At 35.0% G+C, this 22,887-nt stretch overlaps 1 protein-coding gene across 3 annotated transcripts; it reads right to left on the bottom strand.

The window, feature by feature from the left end:
- Window positions 1–1,738: 1,738 nt before the first annotated feature.
- LOC126725770 (protein PELOTA 1) lies at window positions 1,739–22,884 on the bottom strand. 3 transcript variants are annotated; one of them, XM_050430683.1, is made up of 16 exons: window positions 22,721–22,881; window positions 22,554–22,636; window positions 21,597–21,675; window positions 20,453–20,527; window positions 20,312–20,368; window positions 18,882–18,927; window positions 15,594–15,669; window positions 13,220–13,295; window positions 13,085–13,117; window positions 12,883–12,951; window positions 12,668–12,774; window positions 11,110–11,182; window positions 10,893–10,931; window positions 6,087–6,181; window positions 2,388–2,494; window positions 1,739–2,192 (listed from the first exon to the last, which is right to left on the bottom strand). In XM_050430683.1, the coding sequence occupies exons 1-16, from the start codon at window positions 22,769–22,771 to the stop codon at window positions 2,119–2,121; spliced, it is 1,140 nt and encodes a 379-aa protein (XP_050286640.1). In that variant the 5' UTR covers window positions 22,772–22,881; the 3' UTR covers window positions 1,739–2,118. The 3 variants fall into 3 exon arrangements, with proteins under 3 accessions (XP_050286640.1, XP_050286642.1, XP_050286641.1); XM_050430685.1 differs by lacking the exon at window positions 10,893–10,931 and having other exon boundaries at window positions 22,721–22,884; XM_050430684.1 differs by lacking the exon at window positions 13,085–13,117 and having other exon boundaries at window positions 22,721–22,883.
- Window positions 22,885–22,887: the final 3 nt, after the last annotated feature.

Genomic DNA, 22,887 nt, shown 5'->3' on the forward strand with positions numbered 1-22,887 from the left:
GTTGAATAAGAGATCTAGGGTTCAATCCCCGCATACACCAAAAATCGATTGGTGTCTTGGTTTGATGATAAAAAACTATCATTAAAAACAAATACCATAAAATAGACATTGTGCTAGTATGGAGTCTATGGACAATACTGTAGCTAAAAGGAAGGGAAAAAGTGGCTAGTGGCTACATCAAGTTGGCTGTTTTGCAAAAATATTATACATACTGCTAGAGTCATTGTCCAATTTTTTTAGAACACATTTAGTGTTGGTTTGGATACAAATGAAATCTCTTGTGTTTGTGTTTTTTTTTTTTTTTTTTTTTTTTAAACTGACCAACGCCTCTTGCACTATTCATGTGACATGAACAGTGCAAATAGGCAAATGAACAGTAATCGACGCATGAACAGTAACTTTTTTATTATTTTTTTTATTGTTTTCAGTTTTCAGTTTTCAGCAAAATAAACAGTATCCAAACAGACACTTATTCTACTTCACTGATTTTCTCTCCTTCAATAATCTCTCTCTCTCTCTCATTTAGACCTTGCCATCAGAGTTGGGTCATGGGTTGTTTGCATGGAGATCAATGTAGAGTGTGGCTTGTGGTGTTGAGATCGGTGTGGGTTTTTTTTGGTTGTGTAGGAGATCAACATGGGTTTTTCTAGTTATGGAGGAGATCGCGTGGGCTTTTCTGTTGTAAGTGTTGAATTTGTGTACTTAAGTGTTGCGCGTGTGTTTCTGTTTCTTGGTTTTTTGATGATGGTTCTTTTGGGTTTAGGGTTTGGCTGTTCTCTGTGTGTGTCTATGTGTGTGTGTGGATTTTTTTTTTTTTTTTTTAATTGGTTTTGATTTAAGGGTCTAGTGGGTGGTTATGGGATATGTGGGGGTGGCAATGTGTTGTTGTCGTTGTTTGGTGGTTTTTTTTAATGTATTTTGGTGGGTGGCGTGGTGGTGGCTATTGTGGTTGTAGTGGTTGATGTGGGTTCATAGTGGCCAGTGGGCTTGCTGGGATGTTAGTGGCGGTGGTTGCTGGGTTGGGAGTTTGGTTGTAAGTGATGGTTGCTTGTAGGAGGAAGAGAGAGAGAGAGAGAATAAATAAATAATAAAACAGGGTAAATAATGAATAAAAAAGAATATTTAAATAAGAGTAAAACTTAGATACAGTAACTTAAGTTTCCCTTTTAAAATTAACATGTGACTACTTAACAAAAGTCATATAACCGGCACTATTCTTTCAATTCTAATTCAGTACCCACATTATTGCCACAAGTTCCGAAAACCAGATTTAGCAATTCCATTATTTTGCCTATGAAGTTGTCCAAAATCAATAACTTTCGATTCACAGCAGAACCAGATTGCATGAAAAGAAGAGATAATACAAAAATTTTTACAATAGAATTAACTCCAATAAAGCTGCTTACTTCCTCAACCTAACATGAACAAATCCAAGAAATATATACATACCACTTTTATATAGTACCAATCACAAGATACCACGTATTGTGAGAAGAGTTGTGAAAAAATAGATTTATTGCAACAAATTAGTTGACTTGCAGTGAGACCAGGAGGATGAGGTTCTTTTGTAGAACCCTTAATTTGTAAGGAAATTCTAGTGCCACAAAGATTATCATTAGAAATAATAGTATTCCCGGTTACAGTTTCTCAGAGAAATACAAGTTCGAGAATAACACCAAGAATTCCACAACCACCAAAAAAAATGATGATAAACTAAGATGACCAATGCAACCACAGCTTGGACTATAAAAAGTATATTTATTCACTGAAGTAAAAGAAATATGTTACAATAAGGAGGTCACCAACTGACAACGGTCTCTAACAGACCATATAAGACAGGCAATGCCACTATCAGTACAAATAATATCTTAATAAGGTTGGAAGAGGGGAAATCAAGTGAGCATTGCTTGTTCTATGATACAATTTCGAATGTATAATTAACCAATCTATCTACCCACATGAAGAGACATCCTCGAACCTCCAAGCACATATTGCAGTTTATTGTTGTATTACATGACAAAAATCCAAAAGAAAAAAAAAATTGTAATATACAACATGTTGGTGCCATTGGACAGAGAGAGAACAAATTGCGGATTTCTGACCCACAAAATGTTCCAATCACATCTCTATGTCTTCAAGGTCGGGCAGTGGGAAGCGAAGGATTGCTGCAATGCCAGTTATCGTCGCCAGTTCTGTTCAGAATGATATTCAAATAAACCATCATAGGGAAGAAATTTGCATAACCCCACCCAACTCCACAGTTCCCAAAATAAGGGGGGGAGGGAAAAAAAAAACCACATTTCTTCACTAATCCAATTCAGCACGTTTTGCAATTTATATGGGTTTTAAGCACAAAAGAAATCAAGGTATAACAAAATAATACTCACGTTCTCCTGAGACATGCAAAGATGAAAAAATATGAACAGTGCCCCCTGAATCCTTCACTGAATCAACCAAATTGGCATATTTTTTCCTTGTTGCTACATCAGAATTCCTACACACAGAAATTCTTGTTATTGACACTCCTGGCCTTTTAGTATTGAAACTCAACAAAGTTACACAAATTTTTAATGCTACAATATGAAATTTTCAGAGTGCATGCCAAAATAAACAAGTCAAGAAAGAGAGATCAATCTGTAACAGTAAGCAAGATTGCATGTGTAAAGAAAGCAAAAAAAGATGGTGTTAAGTAACCAGTGAAGGAGACAAGTAACTAATGACAAGATAGGCAAAGAGAGAGAGAGAGAGAGAGAGAGAGAGAGAGATCTGTATCAATGTACTAGAAGTTGTAATTGCAAAATTGCATGTGTAATTAACAGATTCTAAATCAAGTTCACATGAATACATTTCAGAACCACTAACTGCAACATGCTATGCTTCCGTACATACTCCCTCCATCCCTTTTTTTGTTTATGTTTAGATGCTCCTCCATCTTTTTAAGATAACTCTATATACACTCCTTCCATCCCTTTTTTTTATGGTCCTCTTTATAAAATCCAACTTTTAAAGAGAAAAGAATTTAATACATTGTCTTTTACATTGTTCTTGTATGGGTCGTACCCTTGTGCTGTACAGGTCATACCCTACAAGAAGAGTCTAGAATATTTAGGTGATGTGGTGTCCCGACCAGCTGACACCATTGGAATATCCTACATAACGTCAGCTTTTCCTCTAGACGTTGCTAGAGTGGACAAATGCTTCAGGTGTTTTTTATTTTAATTCTTTGGCTGATTTGTTTAAATAGTTGTACTCTCTTTAGTTTTTTTTCCAAATTTTGCTGGCTCCATAGTGCATTACCTTTGGGCTATGGTTCCCTGTATCAATTTCTTTTTTCAATGAAGTTATATTACCTATCAAAAAATATTGTAACCAATTCTCTAAATAAACCTAATGAATTGACTGAGGGCAGGGAGAACCTCCTATTTCTTTGAATCTTTCTTATTGAATAGTTTTATGAAATGCTTCTCTAACATGGTATCAGAGCATTACCTCTGATTCAATCTTTCAATACATTCATTCTTTGAGTACGTTCCTTCCTTACTTCTCATCTGAAATTTCATACCATTTTTTTTATCCATTGTTCTCATCAAGTACAGGGATTGGCACAGTTAGTGGAATCTGTTAGTGGCTAGGGTGGATGAAAAAGGAACACCCCTGCTAGGTTACACCTACGAAGCACGGGTATGGGTATGAGACGGTAATCTAGCAATTTTTGAAATATTAGGACACGGGTACAACTAAGATACGTATATTAATTAATTAATTGATTATATATATATATATATATATATTTTTTTTTTTTTTTTCAAAGTTTACAAAAATTTGTTTCATAACAAAAATATTATTATTTTTTAAATAATTGTTGAAAATTCTTTTGTAAGCATATTAAGGGCCTAGCCACTATATATATATATATATGTATCTACTATCTACTTAAATAATGAAAAAAGAATGGTAAAAAGTTAACTCATAAATGACAAATTTGGAAAGAAGCTATTCACGTGGTGGGGAAGGTAGAGATAAATGCTTCACATGTGTGCTAGTGCGAAATAGATCTACTGGCCTGAGTACACATGGACAAAACAAGGAAAAAGGGCAAAAGGCAGAAATTGCAAAAGAGGAATAGATCTAAGAAGCCTGAGCGAGATCGGTGTGTCTCACAAGAGAAGTACAACCAGCGTGAACCTTAGATCTTTTAAAAGCTCTTCTTTTCAGCACTGTTTTCAGTGGGCGCGTGTTTGGTGTTTTACAAATTGTACTTCCATTTGTGAATTCTTACACTATTAGATTAAGTTTTTGAACCTGCTATATTTTTTCTTGATCAGAATACCATCATGAACATGATGCTCAGCATTTTTGAATAAAAGTTCTATTACCTATCAAAAAAATAAATAAATAAAGAGTACAGCCTGTGTGCCAACTGTATCCCCACTGTGTCCATTATTTTTCAAAACATAAAAAATAAAAAAAAATGGCCTGGGACACGTGTGCAGCTGTGTCCAACACGTGTCCCATGTCCCTGTTGTGTCAGACACGGGCACGGCAACCCAAATGCCGTGTTCGTGCTTTCCAGGGTTACACGTTGTGGGTACTCCATCTCCGGGATAAGCACAACCTTATCCATTCTAAGGTCAGGCTCTTAAGCTTATTTGGTTACGCATTTTACTGACCTTCATCTAGAATGAGGATATCCGTATCCAAACCAAACCAAACCAACCTCAGCCCAATTTGGATCCAATCCATAGCAATCAACCCAAAACGTCAACAGGAGACCCATTGAGCTTTGATACCTCTGACACCGTGTAATTCTGCTCAAAGCCCCAAACAAAGGCGGAAAGCATATACAATTAAGAACTTAAGCTCCAACTCATCTTTGTTAATTCCAGTAGTTTCCTCATTAATTTTAATCTATTATCCACACATTCCTTGGCAATAAAAATAGAATCTAAAATCTGTCAACCTTGAATAAAAGCTTCCCAAAACCATCTTCAATCTATTGGTCAACACTTTTGCACTAATTTAGCGAATCCCACAAAGAAAGATTAACATGCCTAAAATAGTTAATAACCACAAAACCTGCTTTCTCGGGAATATGAGGAATGAAAGCATCAAGGCTTTTTCCCTGGATATCTTAGTTGAGAACAGCTCAGCAATTGTGGAAGAACACAATAGAAAAGCAATCTGGCCCTGTAGCTTTATCACCATCCATATGAATTATTGCCTCAAATCCTCTTCTTCAAATGGTCTTTCTAACCATTCAGCCTTTTTATGATTGATAGACAAAAATTGTCAACCAACTAAAGACAATTGCAATCAACAGAATTTGTAGAATTCTGACAGCCTTAGACAGTGTTCATTCCACCTCGTTTGTAGAATTTATTGATCTTTTGAAATTTCAATATAATTTTTCAGGAGTTGTCCAAGTATACTTCCTATCAACTGGAGCATTCTCCTCTTTAAACCAACTGAGATGAGTACTTTGCTAAAATAAAGTTCGCAATCTACACCTCATAATAAAAATTCATGGTATCTTTCTAACAGCATTCGACAGAATAGATCCATATGATTGGAAATAATTATAAAAAAAAAAAAATAGTTGTTTCTTATACTCAGTCAGCAACTTCAGAGGAAAATAAAAATAGAAATTTAAAGGACATTACTTTCTTCAGACCAAAAAATAATAATAATACAGAAGATTGACTTTAAAATTTATATGAGTGCAGCATTGACTGATACTTGGATTAAACAATTACCTAAAAGACCAAGCCTAGGATTTAAGATGACCATGAAACAAAAAACCATGTTTTGAACACTTAAAATAATAAAATATGTTTCTCAGCTTGTGTACTTCAGTTAGGAAAAATACTGCACTGTGTTCTTTTATTTGTGAATGTATACTACACATAAACCTTCACACCACCAGAGGTAATATGCATCAATGGATGGAACATGCAGCAGAATATAACTGGGTTGAGTGCAGCAAACATGGGTGACACATCCAAGTAAAAGAAGATTTTCCAATCAAAATACCAATATACTATGGCTTTTAGCATATCCTGCTGAAGTCCAAAATTTATAATGCAAACCTGAAAAGTTCATCTGTAAGGAGAAGTGTTTGGATAGCCAATCGTTCATGGGCAACCTCAACGTGCTTTGGTCCATAGCAAGCACGAGAAGGATCCTGCATAGTTCTAAACTTCAGTTACTTAAAACAGTCAAAATAGCTTAAGTAGATAAATATATAGTTAAGTAATGGTACTTAAAAATAAAAACTATAATAATAATAAAACCTAGATATTTTCAGGGGAAACTTGATAGTAGGAGCAAACAGAGATCTAGCCCAACAATGACTTTCAGAGGATAGCATTCAACATGAATGAATTATAATAAACAACCCAAAAAGGATTTATACACAAAAACTACAGACTTCCTACGACAAGAACCAATATAAGTCAAGAACACCCACAAAACCAGCTAAAATAATAATTCTTTTCTACTAAATTACTGAAACTTTACAAAACAAAATCACCTTGAAAGTCACCAGAAAAGCACATGGGCACAACAGTCAACTCCTCACATGAGAACCTCCAAACAAAAATATCATCACATGGGTTTGGTGACTCATTTTTTGATAAGTAAAAAGTTTTATTGATATCAAAAAAAGGGACACCCTAGTACACAGGGAGTGTATTAGGGTCAACAAATCAAGTACAAAAATTACAAGAATCAAGAAAAGCAAGAAGAGAAGAGAATGATTGGTTTTGTAAAGCAGACAACCAATCCAATAAAATTCTAAAGAAAAATAGCTTGAGGTCTAGTATGGATCTCTCATTATTTTCAAAACACCTACTATTTTTTTCCTTCCAAAGACACACGTTAAACAATGGGTAATAATTATCCATATATGCCCATTTCGATGACGACCAAACCAGCCTTGCCAGCATGCTAGGAGCCCCACAACTGATTATGGCATAACCCAACTTACTCCAAATACATCCAAAACCATAGACCACAAATCCATAGCAACCGGACAATAAAGGAAAAGATGGTCAACCAATTCATCATTACACTTGCACATATAACACCAATCCAATATCCAATTCTTTTTTCTTAAATTGTCAATTGTCAAGCATTTTCCTAAAACAACAGCCCAAACAAAGAAAGTCACTCAAGAAGGGATCTTCTGCTTCCACATGCTTTTCTAGGAAAAACAATAATCATGAGAACCCACTAGAAGACTATAATAATCATTAACCATGAACCCCTTATTTTTTTATCTAGTTTCCGATTCATCTTATCCTCCCCCAACCCCCTTTCTGAAGAGCCATATATGGTATCCATGAAGCTCGACATAGCCTCTAATTCCCGAACGTGAAAACCCCTAAAGAAACTTACATCCCAAAAAAGGACCCCATTAGTGAACTTCATAAGCTTAGCCACACTTGCCTCCCTATCTCTGCAAAATCTAAACAATTCAGGATAGCTAACAGCAAGAGGTGTCTACCCACAACAACGGTCTTGCCAAAACTTAACCCTCGACCCATCACCAATATCATATAGAATACAACGAGAAAAAGCAAGTCATCCCCAACTAATATTTTTCCACAAACCAACACCATAAGGAGCAGAAACTGGGCTGAAGCACTAGCCACCCCATCTACATCCATATTTGACCTCTATCACTTGCCTCCAAAGGGCATCCATTTCAAGCCCAAATCTCCATAGCCACTTCCCAAGCAAAGCTTAATTAAAAAGTCTTACTTTCCTTATCCCCAAGCCACTTGAAGAAAGAGGAGTACAAACAGTAGGGGAAAGACAGGAAACCATAAAATGAGTTATCAAGCAACCAGTTGTTTCTTCAATTCTTTGGCACGAACCAATAGACCAGGGTAAAGAGCTCCATAAGATCTTGTGACAAAGCACCTGACTAGTATTTACTTCCTTTCCTATATCACCGTTCCAAAATCCAAGATTTTGAAAAAAGCTTTTGCAGAGCAAATCAACTACTCCATATAAGACATGGGTTACTAGATGACGGAGGACAGAAGCAGCTTTTATAGACTTGTCCAAGCATGTCAAAGCTAATTTCAATACCCAAGCAATACCGAGGCCACTCAGGACACACATTTTAAGCTAAAACAAACAGACCCTTAGTTGTTTCTAATGGCCTATCTTTTAGGACTTTATCAAGAGAGTCTACTATTTATAAGAATTATTTTTATTTGTTTTGCTATTACGATGTAATCAAAGATTTTTTATATGAATTAGGTACAAAGTATCAAGTAGTAAGTAGCTGGATCATGTTTAAGAAGATAGCTGCAAGTCACTTAGGATAAATGTACATATATATGAAGCAAGTCAATAAGAAAGGTGCTTATGGGTCAATGCTTCCCTATTGAGCATCTAAAACTTAGTTCCATGGTTGCATCACTTATCCACCTAAACCCATCGTTTCTCTGTCGCAGTCCTCTTTTCTTTTTTTCTTTTTCTTTTTTTATAGGTAATAGATATTTTCATTAAAAAAAAGTACATGTTCACGATGATGAACAGAGTACTAGGCACAAATACAAACAAATCAAACATAAACAAAAATCGATTGCACGAAATCAAAAACGGAAATACATTGTGTGAAACCCCAAATACGAGACCACCCAAACAAAGTCCCAACTAACAAAGACTTCAAAAAATCAGCAGATTTCTCAACATCCTCAAAAATGTAGGTATTAAGTTCCTTCCAAATCAACCACATCAAACAGGCTGGCACCATATTCCAGACCGAAGAATAGTGTAACCCCAAAAAATTCCCCCATGCAAAAAGAAAAGAAACAACCGTCCTTGGCATCACCCAATGCAAACCAAACATCAAAAACACTTCACTCCATAAGACCTGTGCGAACTTACAATGAATTAAAAGATAATCCACTGTTTCTTCATTGCAACGGCACAAGCAACGCCAATTAACCAAAAACAGGTTCCTTTTTACAAGGTTGTCAATAGTAAGAATACTATCCCGAGTTGCGGTCCATAAAAGAAAGACACTCTACTAGGTACCTTAATACTCCAAATACACTTCCAATGGAAAGGAAAGGTAGGAGGAGTAGATAAGGAATTATAGAAAGAACGCACATCAAAAACACCATTCGGGGTTAACTTCCAAATCAAACTATCAATCCCCTCACCCCTAGGCATTTTGGAATAAACATGCTCGTAAAAAGCAAACACTCTCTCCTCTTCCCAATCATTAGGAGCCCTGTGGAATTGAATATTCCAACTTCTACTACCACCATTTGATGAAATAGTAATCAACTCAGAAATTGAAGCTTCTTTTCCCGTAGCTCGAGAGAAAAGATTAGCGTAAAGAACCTTTAAGGGAATATGCCCACACCAAAGATCATACTAGAATCGAATACAAAGACCCTCTCCCACCACATACAATACATGACCAAAGAAACTCTCAACACCTTTCCTAATATTCCTCCACATTCCACATCCCTGAGCACCTCCACTAACTCTAGTGCACCAACCTCCACTAGACACTCCATACTTGGTCGTTATAACTTGATGCCATAAATAATTGGTTTCACTTCCAAACCGCCATAACCATTTTCCAAGCAGAGGCTTGATTAAACAAACCAATCTTTCGAATCCCCAAACCTCCATTCTCCACTAGCTAGCACACCTTATTCCAGGCAACAAGCGGATATTTGAAAGCTTCCTCAGAACTTCCCCACAAAAAATTTCTCTGGATCCTTTCTAATCTATTGGCCACAGCTTAAGGGATAGAAAACAAGGATAAGAAATAGGTGGGAAGGCTTGAAAGGGTACTTTTCAATAAAGTTAATCTTGCCCCTTTTGACAAATATAAAGATTTTCAACCAGAAAGCTTCTTCTCCATTTTTCCTATAATAGGATTCCAAATTGATGGATCCTTAAAATGAGCTCCAAAAGGCATACCCAAGTACGTCATGGGCAAACCTACCAACATTGAAACCTAAGACACTAGCTACAGTAGTCAAACTCCCTACCACCCCCACTAGAACAATCTCACTCTTACCAATATTAACTTTCAAGCCTGTGATAGCCTTAAAGAAAATCATCACCATCCAAATATATAAGAGTTGTTCCCTAGTTGCATCACAAAAAGGATAGTGTCATCAGCAAAAAGAAGATGAGAAATACACAAACCTCCTTGTGAATGCGAATTTGCTTGAAAACCCTTTAAAAAGCCACCCTCTTCTGTTCTTTTCAACAACCTGCTCAAAACTTCCATTACCAACAGGAAAAGAAGAGGAGACAAGGAGTCCCTTGGCGAAGACCCAGAGTACTACCAAAAAATCCCACTGGAGAGCCATTAACAAGAACTGAAAAACGGACTGTAGAAACACAAAACTTCATCCACCTCCTCCACTTCTCTCCAAAACCCATCGTCTCCATGAGATAAAACAAAGCATCCCAATTCACATGATCATAAGCCTTCTCAATATCCAACTTGACAATCACACCTAGAATTCCACTCTTCATTCTACTATCTAGGCATTCATTAGCAATCTGTCCCAGTCCTCTTTTACTTTATTTTCACAGCCATCATAGAAAGATAGCCCCATAATCTTCAGGTTTTAAAGCTATCATGCAACAAAAATCTTGCAATGACTTTATCTTAGGTGATGACTATCAGTTGCAGGATACCATGACCATCAATCAGATTGCAGACCCCACAAACATGCTCAACCTACATATTGTGGTCTTAACCCAAGCAATCATGCGTTAAGCTAAATTTGGTCAGTAAAAAAACTAATTATCTGTAGTGTGTGACTAGGCATCTAAATCATAAAAAGACATAAAACAAACTGTCCAATCTTAAGAACGATAACATCTCAAATATAGAACCTCACATTTGAAAGCATGTCGAAAAAATCCTTGAGAGCTCGAATCTGAAGAAAAGTGAAGAGAATCAAAGCTGTTATTGCCCGGTCAAACAACCAAAAACAGAAAGTATGTTAAAACAAACATAAGACTAGAAATAAAGCAAATCCTAAGACCAAAAATAACAACTTTTCCATGTAAAGGTCCAAGTGAAAAATGTTATCCAATTTGGGCTTTCCATGATACCTCTTGTGCTGCTTTAGTATCTTTTATCATATTCATGACATTTGGGGCATCCAAAACCTCTCTCAAACTATGCCTGCACAAGAACGTTTTTAAATTAGGTGACATCTGTGTTTGAATAAAAATTCAATGATAATAAAATTCATTCTTGCAAGAAATAATATCAACTCGGGATGTTAATTTCCAGGAAAGACATAAACCACAGGAAGTACTAGCTACATAACGTTAAAAATTTAAAATAATGCAAAACAGCGGAGAATTTACAGGTAGCAAAATTGACAAAACATAATAGAAAAGATGTAATCTTTACATAATTTTTTTTTCTAGATAATTAACATTTTTTCATAGTATTTTTCAACTAGTATTCCCTTTCTCTAGCATGTAACATGATTGCTCTACCTTTTCCTCTATAGATCCAACCTTTACTGTACACATATGGAGACAGGTATAACAATGCTACATAACAATGTTAAAATAATGCAAAACAACGGATAATATACAGGTATAAAAATTGACAGAACATAATAGAAAAGATGTAATCTTTACATACTTTTTGTTTTTCTAGATAAGTAACATTTTGTCATGGTATTTTTCAACTAAGTTCACTAGTATTCTCTTTCTCTAGCATGTAACCTGATTGTTCTAACTTTTCCTCTATAGATCTAGCCTTTTACTGTAGACACATGAAGACAGATGTTTAATATCACTCACTAGTTACCTCAGTTGCCCAAGAAAATTGTTAAATAAACGGCACAATGCATAGTGACACATCAATTACCCAAATCAGATAATATTGAAATTTGGTAAAATTTTATAGCCCAAAATATTTAGTTTCCAAACTTGATACATTCAGTTGGCTATAAACTCCTTATTGATTATAACTAACACAGTTCTACTCTCAAACGAGGATATGGAACCATAAGGATGTATGAAATCCTGATAATTTTTACACATTCCACAAACAACAAATTGGAAAAAGGAGCACAGATAAAGTTGCAATGTTTAGATGGACAAATGAAATCGGGGAAGGAGGGGAAAAAAGGAACAAGTTTACTAGTGAATGCATTCTGAGATGTCAGAAGTAACACCAATTGCAGATAAACTGAGAGAAAATGCAATCATGAAGAGTAAAAGGTTCAAATGATGATAAAAAAAAACTAAGAGAAAATGGAGGGCTAAAGGGTCTATCTAGATGCAGTTAAGAGTTAAAACCATTCCTACAATGTTATAATGTATAGGCTAAAGCAACACAAAGACAAGAATAAAACTGAAAAGATCTACAATGCAAGAAGCCTAGCTGTCTTACAACTTGACCTCAAGGTTATTCCTTATACAGACTACAGAGCACAATGTGAAAAGGATATTTGAGTTTTACTCAGAGATACAGATATTGACAAAACAAACAATTAAGGGACTTTCATCCACAGCTACAGCCACATGTGTGTGCAAATCAATATTTTATGGATGCCTATTAGCTTACTGTTAGTTAACTATCACAGATTATCTCCTTCACTACTCTAAAAACTCTTAGCACCAGAAGCAAAAAAGATAGCAACCATACTTGTATCCTGATGTTGTATGCACAAGAACTATCCGTGACTTGTTCTCGATAATAGGTCTCAGCTGTCTTCTTTCTGCCTCCAACAATAAGTGACGATGAAACTGATCCTGAAACATATTTGGAGGCACCAATAAGGGGAAAAAATTGTAAACCTATATACTCCAAACATATGTCGTTTATACTTAAAAGGAAAGATCATAAGACCTACACCAGACCTTTGTGAAACCAGGACTTGCAATCACAGCACAGCGGACAACATCAAAATCAACATGCTTCAAGAAAGCCTAAAACATATTGATAAAACACCCATATATTGATTAAACTTACTAGAAGTTGTTGAACACTCCATTAAGATTTATAATTGGAAAACACATTCAGAAATGGCACTAAAAGTGTCGCAACAGAAATTGGACTAACCTGTAACACATTCTCAAAGAACTTATTCAGAGCCTGCAAGACAGAAAGATTCTCAGTCAGATAGCTGAAGTGAAATATTCGAGATAAAGGCCTTGAAATAAGAGATAATAATTTCCTATAACTTAATAACCATACCGACTCATAACCAGCAATAGCAGGTCCATGTTTCCGAGGAATTGAAGTTTCTATCCGTGAACGAGTAATTGTGACACTGTTAAATATTATTCACACAACATAAGTTAGTTATAATTGTAAAGATACCATCAAAAAAATAGCACTAAATAATGGAATGAACAGAATGTCATGCAACATCATTTTATTTATAATTGATATGCAATTTTTTTTGTAAGAGGAATACCCCTTTTACACAGGACGTATAACCTAAAAAAGTACAATGTTCAATAATTACAATCTAAAGAAATGAAATCGATAAAAAGTAAAATTTCATTTAAAAAAGGGGGCCCGGGGGGGGGGGGGGGGTGGGGGGGCTTGAAAGGACAACAAATTAAATGGTAGAAGTACATCGATCAATCAAATCAGGCAAAGAAGTAAAAGAAAACAACCCACAAGCGTTTATCCACTCAAACAGAGTGTTGAGGAATAAAAGCTTCAGATCATGAACAGATTTCTTACAACCCTCAAAATTCCAAGCATTCCTCTCCAAATTGGGCACATTAAGCACAGGAGGATCATTTTCCAAATAGACCTTCTTGGTATACCACAGCAGTTCTTCCATCCACCAAGTACTTCAACTACCCTCTTAGGCATTACCCAAGGACCCCAGTCATAGAGAAAACATAATACCACAGATCATAGGGCACTGCACAATGAAGTAACAAATGATCCAGTCTCTCCATCCCCTCCACGCATGCAACAACCATCCACTAATGTGATGCCTCTCATAATAAGATCAACAATCGTAATTTACCACATGAACACCAACCCATGACATGGCACCATATTTATGGTCCACCAAACTCCTCAATAAAGCCTTTTTTCTCAAATGCGTACCTCCAAAATCATTTCCCCAACAAAGTCTGATTAAACAAGAGTAAATTAAAGATTCCTAAACCGACACATTGAAGTGGTTTACAAACTATTCTTCGATTTACCAGATGAAACTTAAACTCATCTCTAATTTTGCCACACAAGAAATCCCTTTCTAAATTGTAAATTCTTTGACAAACAACAACCATAGGGATGGAAAATTAAGATAGGTAGTAAGTAGGTAGGTTGAATAATACGCTCTTAGTTAGGTCACTCTATTGCCCATAGAGAGATACATTCGTTTCCAAGCATCCAAATGTCTCCATTTTCTCTAAAACTGAAATCCACACAACCTCTCTTTAAAAGTGGATCCCAAGGGTTTTACTCCCCAAGGTGGGTCCAAAGGGCCCTGCTTTGGTGAGGACCCACATCATCAAAAAAAATTGGATCCTAAGGTTGGTGCCAACACTTACATCCCAAAATGTCTGCAATTGCTTCTACATTAAACATATGACCTGCCTGAACCAATTCAGATTCCCCCAAGTATGTCAAGGTAGTGCCGACACTTCACATAGGAATACTAAACCCTATTTCTAATTGGAATAGGTAAAATTAATTGCCTTATTACAAAAATAACCATAACTTAAATAAAAATATTCATAAACCTAATCAAATACTAAAACCTAAAATAAAACAAAATTGACCAAAAATACAATTGATTACTAAATTGGAATAAATATCTCATTGTGTCTCTTGCATCACACCTCTCCCTTACAAAATTGCTATGACCATCCTTCTTGCCAGTATAACCCTACTGCTGGAAATAAGTACTATTCCTTTTTCTTTAGTATAAAGCCCAAGACCATGCCAGTCATTCCACTCTTAATGGAAAAAGTTCCATTTGAGCTAGGAAAAAAACCTAATAACTTAAAATTAAAACCTGTCAAGAATCTTGTAACTCAACTGGCACTTCCTAGGGTTTCCAAAAAAGACATCCAGGGTTAAAATCCCTCCTCCCCCATTGTAACCATTGAATTATCAAATTTACTACTTAATCTATTACTTATATATTTATTACATATATGAAAAAATGAAAACTGTGATAAAAAGATGTCTTATGTTTACTACAAATAAGCACCATAAATCAATTCTACAAAATGATTAGAACAAGAGAAGTGCCTTTCTTTTAGTTCCTTAGGACATGCAAGTACTTCGAAGCACCTAACAAATCCTAAGGCAAATGTAATCCCCCATCTCACATGTATTGATAAACTACATGAAATATCCCCACAACTGGATTCAAACTCAAAAAAATAAAATAAAATAAAGAACAATTTATGAAGCACTTGAACTCCAAGCTGAATAACCATTTAGCCCTAATCTCTTGGGATTAAAAAGTGCCTACTTGCAAAATGGTGTGTGTATGGATTACAAATGTCAAAACATTCAAAGACAACCATCATCTAATCGCATATAATGAGGACTTACAAATGAACCATATCCCTAATGAAATCATGCATACCTTTTACCAACAAGTAAGACATGTGCTAATCCTTCTTGCATTAAAACCACAGCTAAATCAGCACTTGCAGAAGGGTCTGAAAAGTACAGAGAGAACACCATTATTACAATAAATGGCCATTATCCAATGGAAGTCCCACCAGAGAGGCATCAAAAGAGGGATATCTTGGATGTGATCACAATTTCACATGTTGATGAATTTAATAAATAATCAATACATGAACTGAAATCCAATTCCATCCATTAAGCATCAATCCTGAAAAGCATTGCATGGCTGAGAGGTGGTACCCTAGACACCACCTAACCCAGCCGGACCACTTCAATCTGCCATTGCATATGAATTTTTGTGCAATATAACATCAACAAAGTTTTCTCCCTCATGAAACACTTCTATTTACATTGTTGGATAAAGGAGCCCAAGTTAAAAAGATGTGTAATAAACCAAGATTCTTGAATCAACATATACTATCCTCCTTACCAAGTATGTTTCATGCATTGATCATGTGTATAAATATCTTAAAAATTATTGAAGTTACAACCAAATAAAAAGTATAAATTGCACTTATAAGGCCATTTGCAATGTCCCCCTAAAATTTAAATTTGATCAATCAACTCCATAAGCTATGTGATTAATTCCAATGTAGTTAAAAATTTTGCAATTTCTATCGTATTTAACCTTAAACTCTACATGCTCATCACGTTGCAAAGCATTTTAAAGAATAGGAACAGAAAATCAGATCTGTGAAATTTGGGGTGCTTTTGAATTGGAATTTTCCTAGTCTTGCAATTGAGCTCTTATCTTTTCGTAAAGCTCATATGCTACTAGTCTCTTCTCTCTTTTTTTTTCCTTTTTCTTTTATAATTTTAAGAGTCAAAGATGCTGATAACTTGCAGATTTTCTGGGATTGGATATCACAGCAACTCTTGAGTCTTATTTTCTTTGGTTCTTTCATTCTTGGTTCCCTTAAGGGGAATGGCATTTTTGATACCCAGTCTTTCACAGGTAGCTGCGGGGTGCCACTACCGCCCTTTTCCCTTGGAAAGGCATTTGGTCTAGTAAGGTTCCCAAGAGTGTGCCATTCTTATTGTGGACAGCAGCATTGGAAAAGATTATTACTTTGGAAAATCTCACAAAGAGGGGTATGCCATTTGGTTAATCGGCATTGTATGTGCCAAGGTATTGGGGAATCGGTGGATCACCTTTTAATCCATTGCAACGCTACTAATGCTTTGTGGGGAGATGTATTTAAAAATTTGAGATTCATTGGGTAATGCCGGGGAATGATGCTTCTTCGTTATTTAGCTGGAGAAATTGATTAGGTAAACATGGCTCGGATACTTGGAACATGGTGCCAGCTTGTTTGATGTGGCTTATATGGAAGGAGTGGAATAGACGTCCTTTTGAAGACATGGAGAGCTCCTTGGATCAATTGAAAATTTTGTTTGCTCATACTCTTTTTGATTGGTTGGGGTTTCACACATTGTTCTTCTATTTTAAAGTTTCAAGTTTCTTTTTGATTTTCCTTTTGAGACTTTTGTACTTATTTGACACTTTGTGTTCATCATCGTGAACATAAAGAATATTTGATTTTTTAAAAATTACATTACTTTTTTTTTTTTTTGATAAGTATTTCACTAAAATTACATTACTTACTAATCAATAATTAAAAAAAATAGATAATGGGTCTGTTAGGGATTCGCCTATTTTGCTGAAACTGAAAACTTTTTGCTAAAAGTACTGTAAATAAAGGTAAAAATTAGTTAAAATAATACAGTGGAACCTATGCATAGTACCAAAAAATGCGGTGGGACCCATTAATAGTAGCAAAAATAAGCTGAATAGTAAAATAAGCTGGCAAAATTAAGCAATGCCAAACGGACACTATGTTTAATTTCTTTCCTTGTTGATTTTGTACCCTAGTCCCATTAAGTAAACCAGTTAAGCAACCTATTTAAACGCAATTTGTTCAGAATTGAATAAGAGAGCTTGCATCTGCTCTTAATGCTCTGAGTTTGAGTGCTTAGGAAAATTTAGCTGTGATTGCCTACGCTATGTTCCTATTCTTCTGCATTCCTTGTTTTACACAGATTTGATTTGACGTAAATGGCAAACCATCCCTTGAATGTGGAGTGTATAGAATATAAGATTAAATATGACACACCACACCTTAAATGTGGAGTACATAAAATTTATGGTGAAATATGCAAACCACACCTTGAATCTGGTTTGCCTATGTTATATATGGAGTCTCATTGAGAGGTATTGGCAAGGATAAGATGTGTTGGACACCTGCTAAGAGCAAGGGTTTTGAGGTAAATGTTACTATCAGGGTTTACTGGGTGTATGTACTCAATCCTTCCCTTGGAGAAGTATTTGGAAGCAAAAGGTTCCCTCTAGAGTTGCATTTTTTGTTTGGACTGCCGCTCTAGTGTTGATTCTAGATTGGTGTTATATGAGCAAAAGTAATGGAGAATCAGTAGACTATCTTTTACTACATTGTCCTATTGTTTATGAATTGTGGTCTATGGTGTTCACGTTGTTTGGTATCCACTAGGCGATGCCAAAGACTGTAGTTGAGCTCCTTGCTTGTTGGCAAGGAAATTTTGGTCATCATCGTAATGGTGTTATTTGGATGGTTGTCCCTCATTGTTTGATGTGGTGCATTTGGCGAGAGAGAAACAACCAGTGTTTTAAAGATTCTGAAAGGACTATAGCTGGTTTAAAACTTTTCTTCTTTAAAACTCTATCGGATTGGATGTCTATCATAGAAAGTCATTCTATTTCTTCGGTCTATGATTTGATGGATGCTTGTAATTTATGTATCTGATTATGTTGGTCCCCGGCTGTATACTTCCTGTATACTCGGTGACGCATTATTAAGTTCTTGAATAAAATTTCCTTTACTTATCAAAAAAAAAAAAAAGATATTTATACAAAGTTGTTAATTGTGTTAATTGGGTCAATTTGGGCCTCATAGGGCATGCTTGAGAAGGAAGGTCTCACCATCACTGTATGCAAAGGCCAGAGCAGTAAAGGAGCCACTTGGCCGCTCGTCAAAGCTTATAGCTAATGATGGTAAGAGTTTTGGAGAGTGATCTTGGTTGAGAAGAAAATGCGTTGAGTGCCAAAATTATTAAATTGACCAGTTTCAAGATTTTTGTGCATATTCCATAGTAAACCCAAGAACAAAAGAAATCAACATGAGATAAAACTTATGATATGTAAACAATAACTTTGCACGCCCTCAGCCCAGAAAAATCTAAAAAATAAGAAATTGATATAACATACCAGAGGCCTGATGAAGTGCATCTAATGCCAATGAGTCCCAAACATCCTAAAATACATCAGCAACAGCAAGCAATTAATTTAAGAAACAAAAATGTAATATTTGGGATCAAAAAACAAAAAAGTAGAGCTCTAATTGGCAATAAAATTAATGATTTGAGGCAATGTCGTGCATTTCAAAAAGGAAATAAATGGAACAGAAAATAAACTAAACAAAGAATTATCCGTGAAGATATCGGCTTTTAATCACAGCTGCACATATAATAAATTGAACTAATTACAAGGGCAAATAATAGATATAGCTACTGGGAAGAATTTACTTATGGAGCAGCAGGAAAACTCTTGAAAGAATTACATCATGAATTTCCATTTCCTAATTGTGAGGAAGGAATTGTACACTCTTTATGAACTCTAACAAGAAAGCAATACAATCTCATGATATCAGATGGTCAAAAGTAACCATTTTTTTAATCATCATCACCAAATAATAATAATCATTTTTTCAAAATTTTGATATGCCAAGACTTACAACACATGAAGAATCAGCTTCTAACATCAGTGACAAGTTGCATTACAGGCATTATGTTTTAATTGCTTTTTCATTTTTCATTTTTCTTTTTTTTTTGATGAGTATTATGCATAAATTTCTTACCACCACCTTCTCCCAAAAAACAAACACCATAAAGAAAGTATACAAGTATAGAGCTCGTAGTCAATAGCCTTTGGTCTAATGGCACCTCCATCCTTTATCCATACATGGGTATCAAGTAAGGTCACAAGTTCAAGTCCCTTTGGGTGTGCAAGTCATGTACCAATCTAAGTGTCAATAACTATGAATTGCAAGCAAAAACATATATGCCAATACATATATTGCAAACTATGGCAATTAGAAAGAAGATAGTCCTTTTACCTAGAAATCTCTCTAAAAGAGTTAACAATGCTGTAGAATATAAGTAGAACAACAAATGGGAAATTCATATATAAAAAGTTCTAGAACTTGAATGTTCTACAACTAATATCTATTGTCATTGTATCACGTCAATCATATAATTTTATAACTTTGATCATAAATTATGATTTCTTAACAGAAGAACCAAAACCATTTATAATGCTTAAACACAAGCTTGCAAGAGCTGCATGCCTACAGTCCATAGGTTAACAGTACCTCTTCCATAGAGTATTATTACAATAAAAACTACATTACAGTAACATAAGCATGGCTGAAATTAATATCAACTTTACATGAGTTTTGCATGTAGAAACGAAAAAGGTGTGCATGATTTGTATCAACAGAATGTAAGTCTACTTGTAAAAGCTGAAAACAAATTTGATATGGATACCAATAACATGTCATATGGTATAGACATTATCTGGACAACAAAAGGAGCAACTGTACATTTTAGAGACTTAAAAGAATTAACAAGAAAGCACACCTTTCGTAACACAAAAGGTCGATGCAGCTCAAGTTCTAAAGTATGGAATGCCCCAATCTGCAATGAAATACTGATAAGTACAAAGCAAGAGTGAGAATTATCAATTTATAATTAGTTATTTCAATTTAGCATTGCATTTACCTTTACATGCTCATTCTCTAGAACGTTTTTCCCACGTATGCGCAAAACAGACCCTACTGAGTCATAATCTGCAACCTGAAAGAATATGAGAGGGGAAGAAAAACATTTTATCCAAAATCATCTCAAGCAATTTACTAATTCGAAAATAAAATAATCATAATTTGTGCCTTCCAATCTCAATGTCGAAAATCAAGTGCCATGCACACAAAGAACCAAATTAATCTATAAGTGGGCAAACATTGGTGTCTAAAGATACATGTATAACAAAAAATGATTAAAAATGAAATATCCAATTAGGGTTGCAAACATCATGTATGAGACATTACACAAGCTTAGCACATTGGCTTTCAAAATAAGAGAAAAAGACTCTTAATGAGACAATTTTGCATTAATATAATTAAATACTTCTTTTCCTATCTGTGTGTATCTTGGGAGAAAGGAGGGGAGGTAGTGTGAGCAAGAAGTACATGGGTTTTTGTACTCATTAGTTCTTTGTAAGAAAATAAGCCGTCTGTTATCATCATATTTAGATACAGTATTAAATCAAGACACAAATTTTAAAAAATTTCCATCCATGATAATGTAGTGTATGACACAATCTTTTTTACATTACATCCCAAGTTCCCAACTAGTATGACTGCAGTAGTGCCAATATCAGACATAGATTATGATGGTTTAAAGTTTACTATGTCACATTCCCTATCAAAACATGACTTAAATACAAAGCCTCAGCAATATTCCTCCTTATCTTAACAATAACATGCTATTTATTAGTCAATGTTCAAATCCCTAATTGTTGTAGGAAGTACAAGTAAAACTATGAAATTGAAAGATGGCAAGAACTGAAGGAAGATTGTGCATATTATGACTATTATGACTTGTGGCATCCTTAACAATTTCTCTTCTTGACACCAGTACCTAAACTCTCTCTAGAAATCTCTATATCTTGTTGTGCCATTCCAACTTTTAAATGACCATTCCAAGCATAGTCAACAAAATGTCAAATTATCTACAGTCCCATGCCCCCCACGGAGGGGGTGGCAGAGAGAGCATTAAAACTTATCCTCCAATGCAATAAACTATATAAAAATTAAGAAATTAAAAAAAAAAAAAGGAAGAGCCAATCGTCTTAAACTTGTCATACCTCCTCAACTTTTATTTCCAACTTCAATTTCATACGTTCTGCATCTCTTCCTCCAGTAGCCGCTTGTCTAAGAACTTTCCTATTAGAGAATCCAAATAATCATTAAGAAACATGCTATCAAAAGCAAGCAATATCAATCGAATTACAATTCATTAGAAAGGCAACACTGAAAAAATGACTTATATCCCAAACCATCAAAGCCTATTCATACAAGCAATCGACAAGCCTATTTTCCATAAGAGCAAAAGGCATAATCAGGAGGAAAAAAAAAAAAAAAAGCAATTCACTTACTTTTTTTCATTTATCACATTTTAAGTGAGTAGTTGTGTCTAGTCTTAGAACTTTTTTCCTTTTTTTAATTATTTTTTGCCTGTTACACTTGAAGACTTAATTTTGCTTCTTTTGAAAACCACACCAAGTTATATCTCCATATATTCCTTTATTGTTTTTACTTATTAAAAGAAAAATGCTTCCAAGTGAAGAGCTATTACAATCTAGTTACTCCAGACCCCCAAATTAATTACGTAACTCTGATTCAATTTAAACTTTTATATATTTAGAGACTAACATATATTTTAACAGCACAAAGCATTGAAACTAGTTTCCAACGAAACAAACAAAATCTAAAATTGTGTGCTCTCAAAGCCTAATGAGCATTATCCGAAAACTTTACGAACAGTTCCTAGGGTGCAATATATTAGATTCCCCAATTGAATTCACACCCGATTGTGTCGTTTTGACCAATGGAATGTACGCAATGTTATCTTTTCCAAGAACAATTAAATTCAATGCAACCATGTGTTTAAATTTAACTAGAAGACCCTTTTTCCCAATTGAGCTAAAAGGCTCTTTGGCTTGAATTTAATTGTGGTTGGGAAACAAAACACTAATTACAAATTACTGTAACTAAAAGTTTTCAGGCTTTAAATAAATAAATAAATAAAAATAATTATTTACCTGACAGTGACAGCCATGACAGAATCTCCAGGGGATATGAGATTATAAACAAACCATAAATCATCGGCATCCACTGGTACCATCTGAATTCACAATTCAAAAACACAAATTCTTAATTTTGTTTGTTATTTCCTAAAGTAAAGTAAAGTAGAAAGTAAAGTAGGTACCTTAACGCTACCAGGACCGTGAGGAACTAGGTCTCTGCGAACAATCTTCATGCTTTACTTTTCTTCACCAACAAACACACACTCCACTCCTTAATTCGCTTCTCGTTCTGTTGTGATATGTTTTTTTTTTTTTTTTTCTTTCTTCGAAGAGAGAGAGAGGATGTTAG

Source organism: Quercus robur, chromosome 5 (assembly GCF_932294415.1).
Source record: "Quercus robur chromosome 5, dhQueRobu3.1, whole genome shotgun sequence".
Taxonomy (NCBI): Eukaryota; Viridiplantae; Streptophyta; class Magnoliopsida; order Fagales; family Fagaceae; genus Quercus; species Quercus robur.

What these genes read in the sequence shown, in the direction of transcription:
- LOC126725770 (XM_050430683.1), bottom strand. Translation starts at nt 22,771, where the DNA reads ATGAAGATTGTTCGCAGAGACCTAGTTCCTCACGGTCCTGGTAGCGTT. An exon ending in TAGAGAATGAGCATGTAAAG is followed by an intron (nt 20,369 to 20,452) that starts GTAAATGCAATG and finishes ATTTCATTGCAG; the next exon opens with ATTGGGGCATTCCATACTTT. An exon ending in TCTTTGAGAATGTGTTACAG is followed by an intron (nt 12,952 to 13,084) that starts GTTAGTCCAATT and finishes AATATGTTTTAG; the next exon opens with GCTTTCTTGAAGCATGTTGA.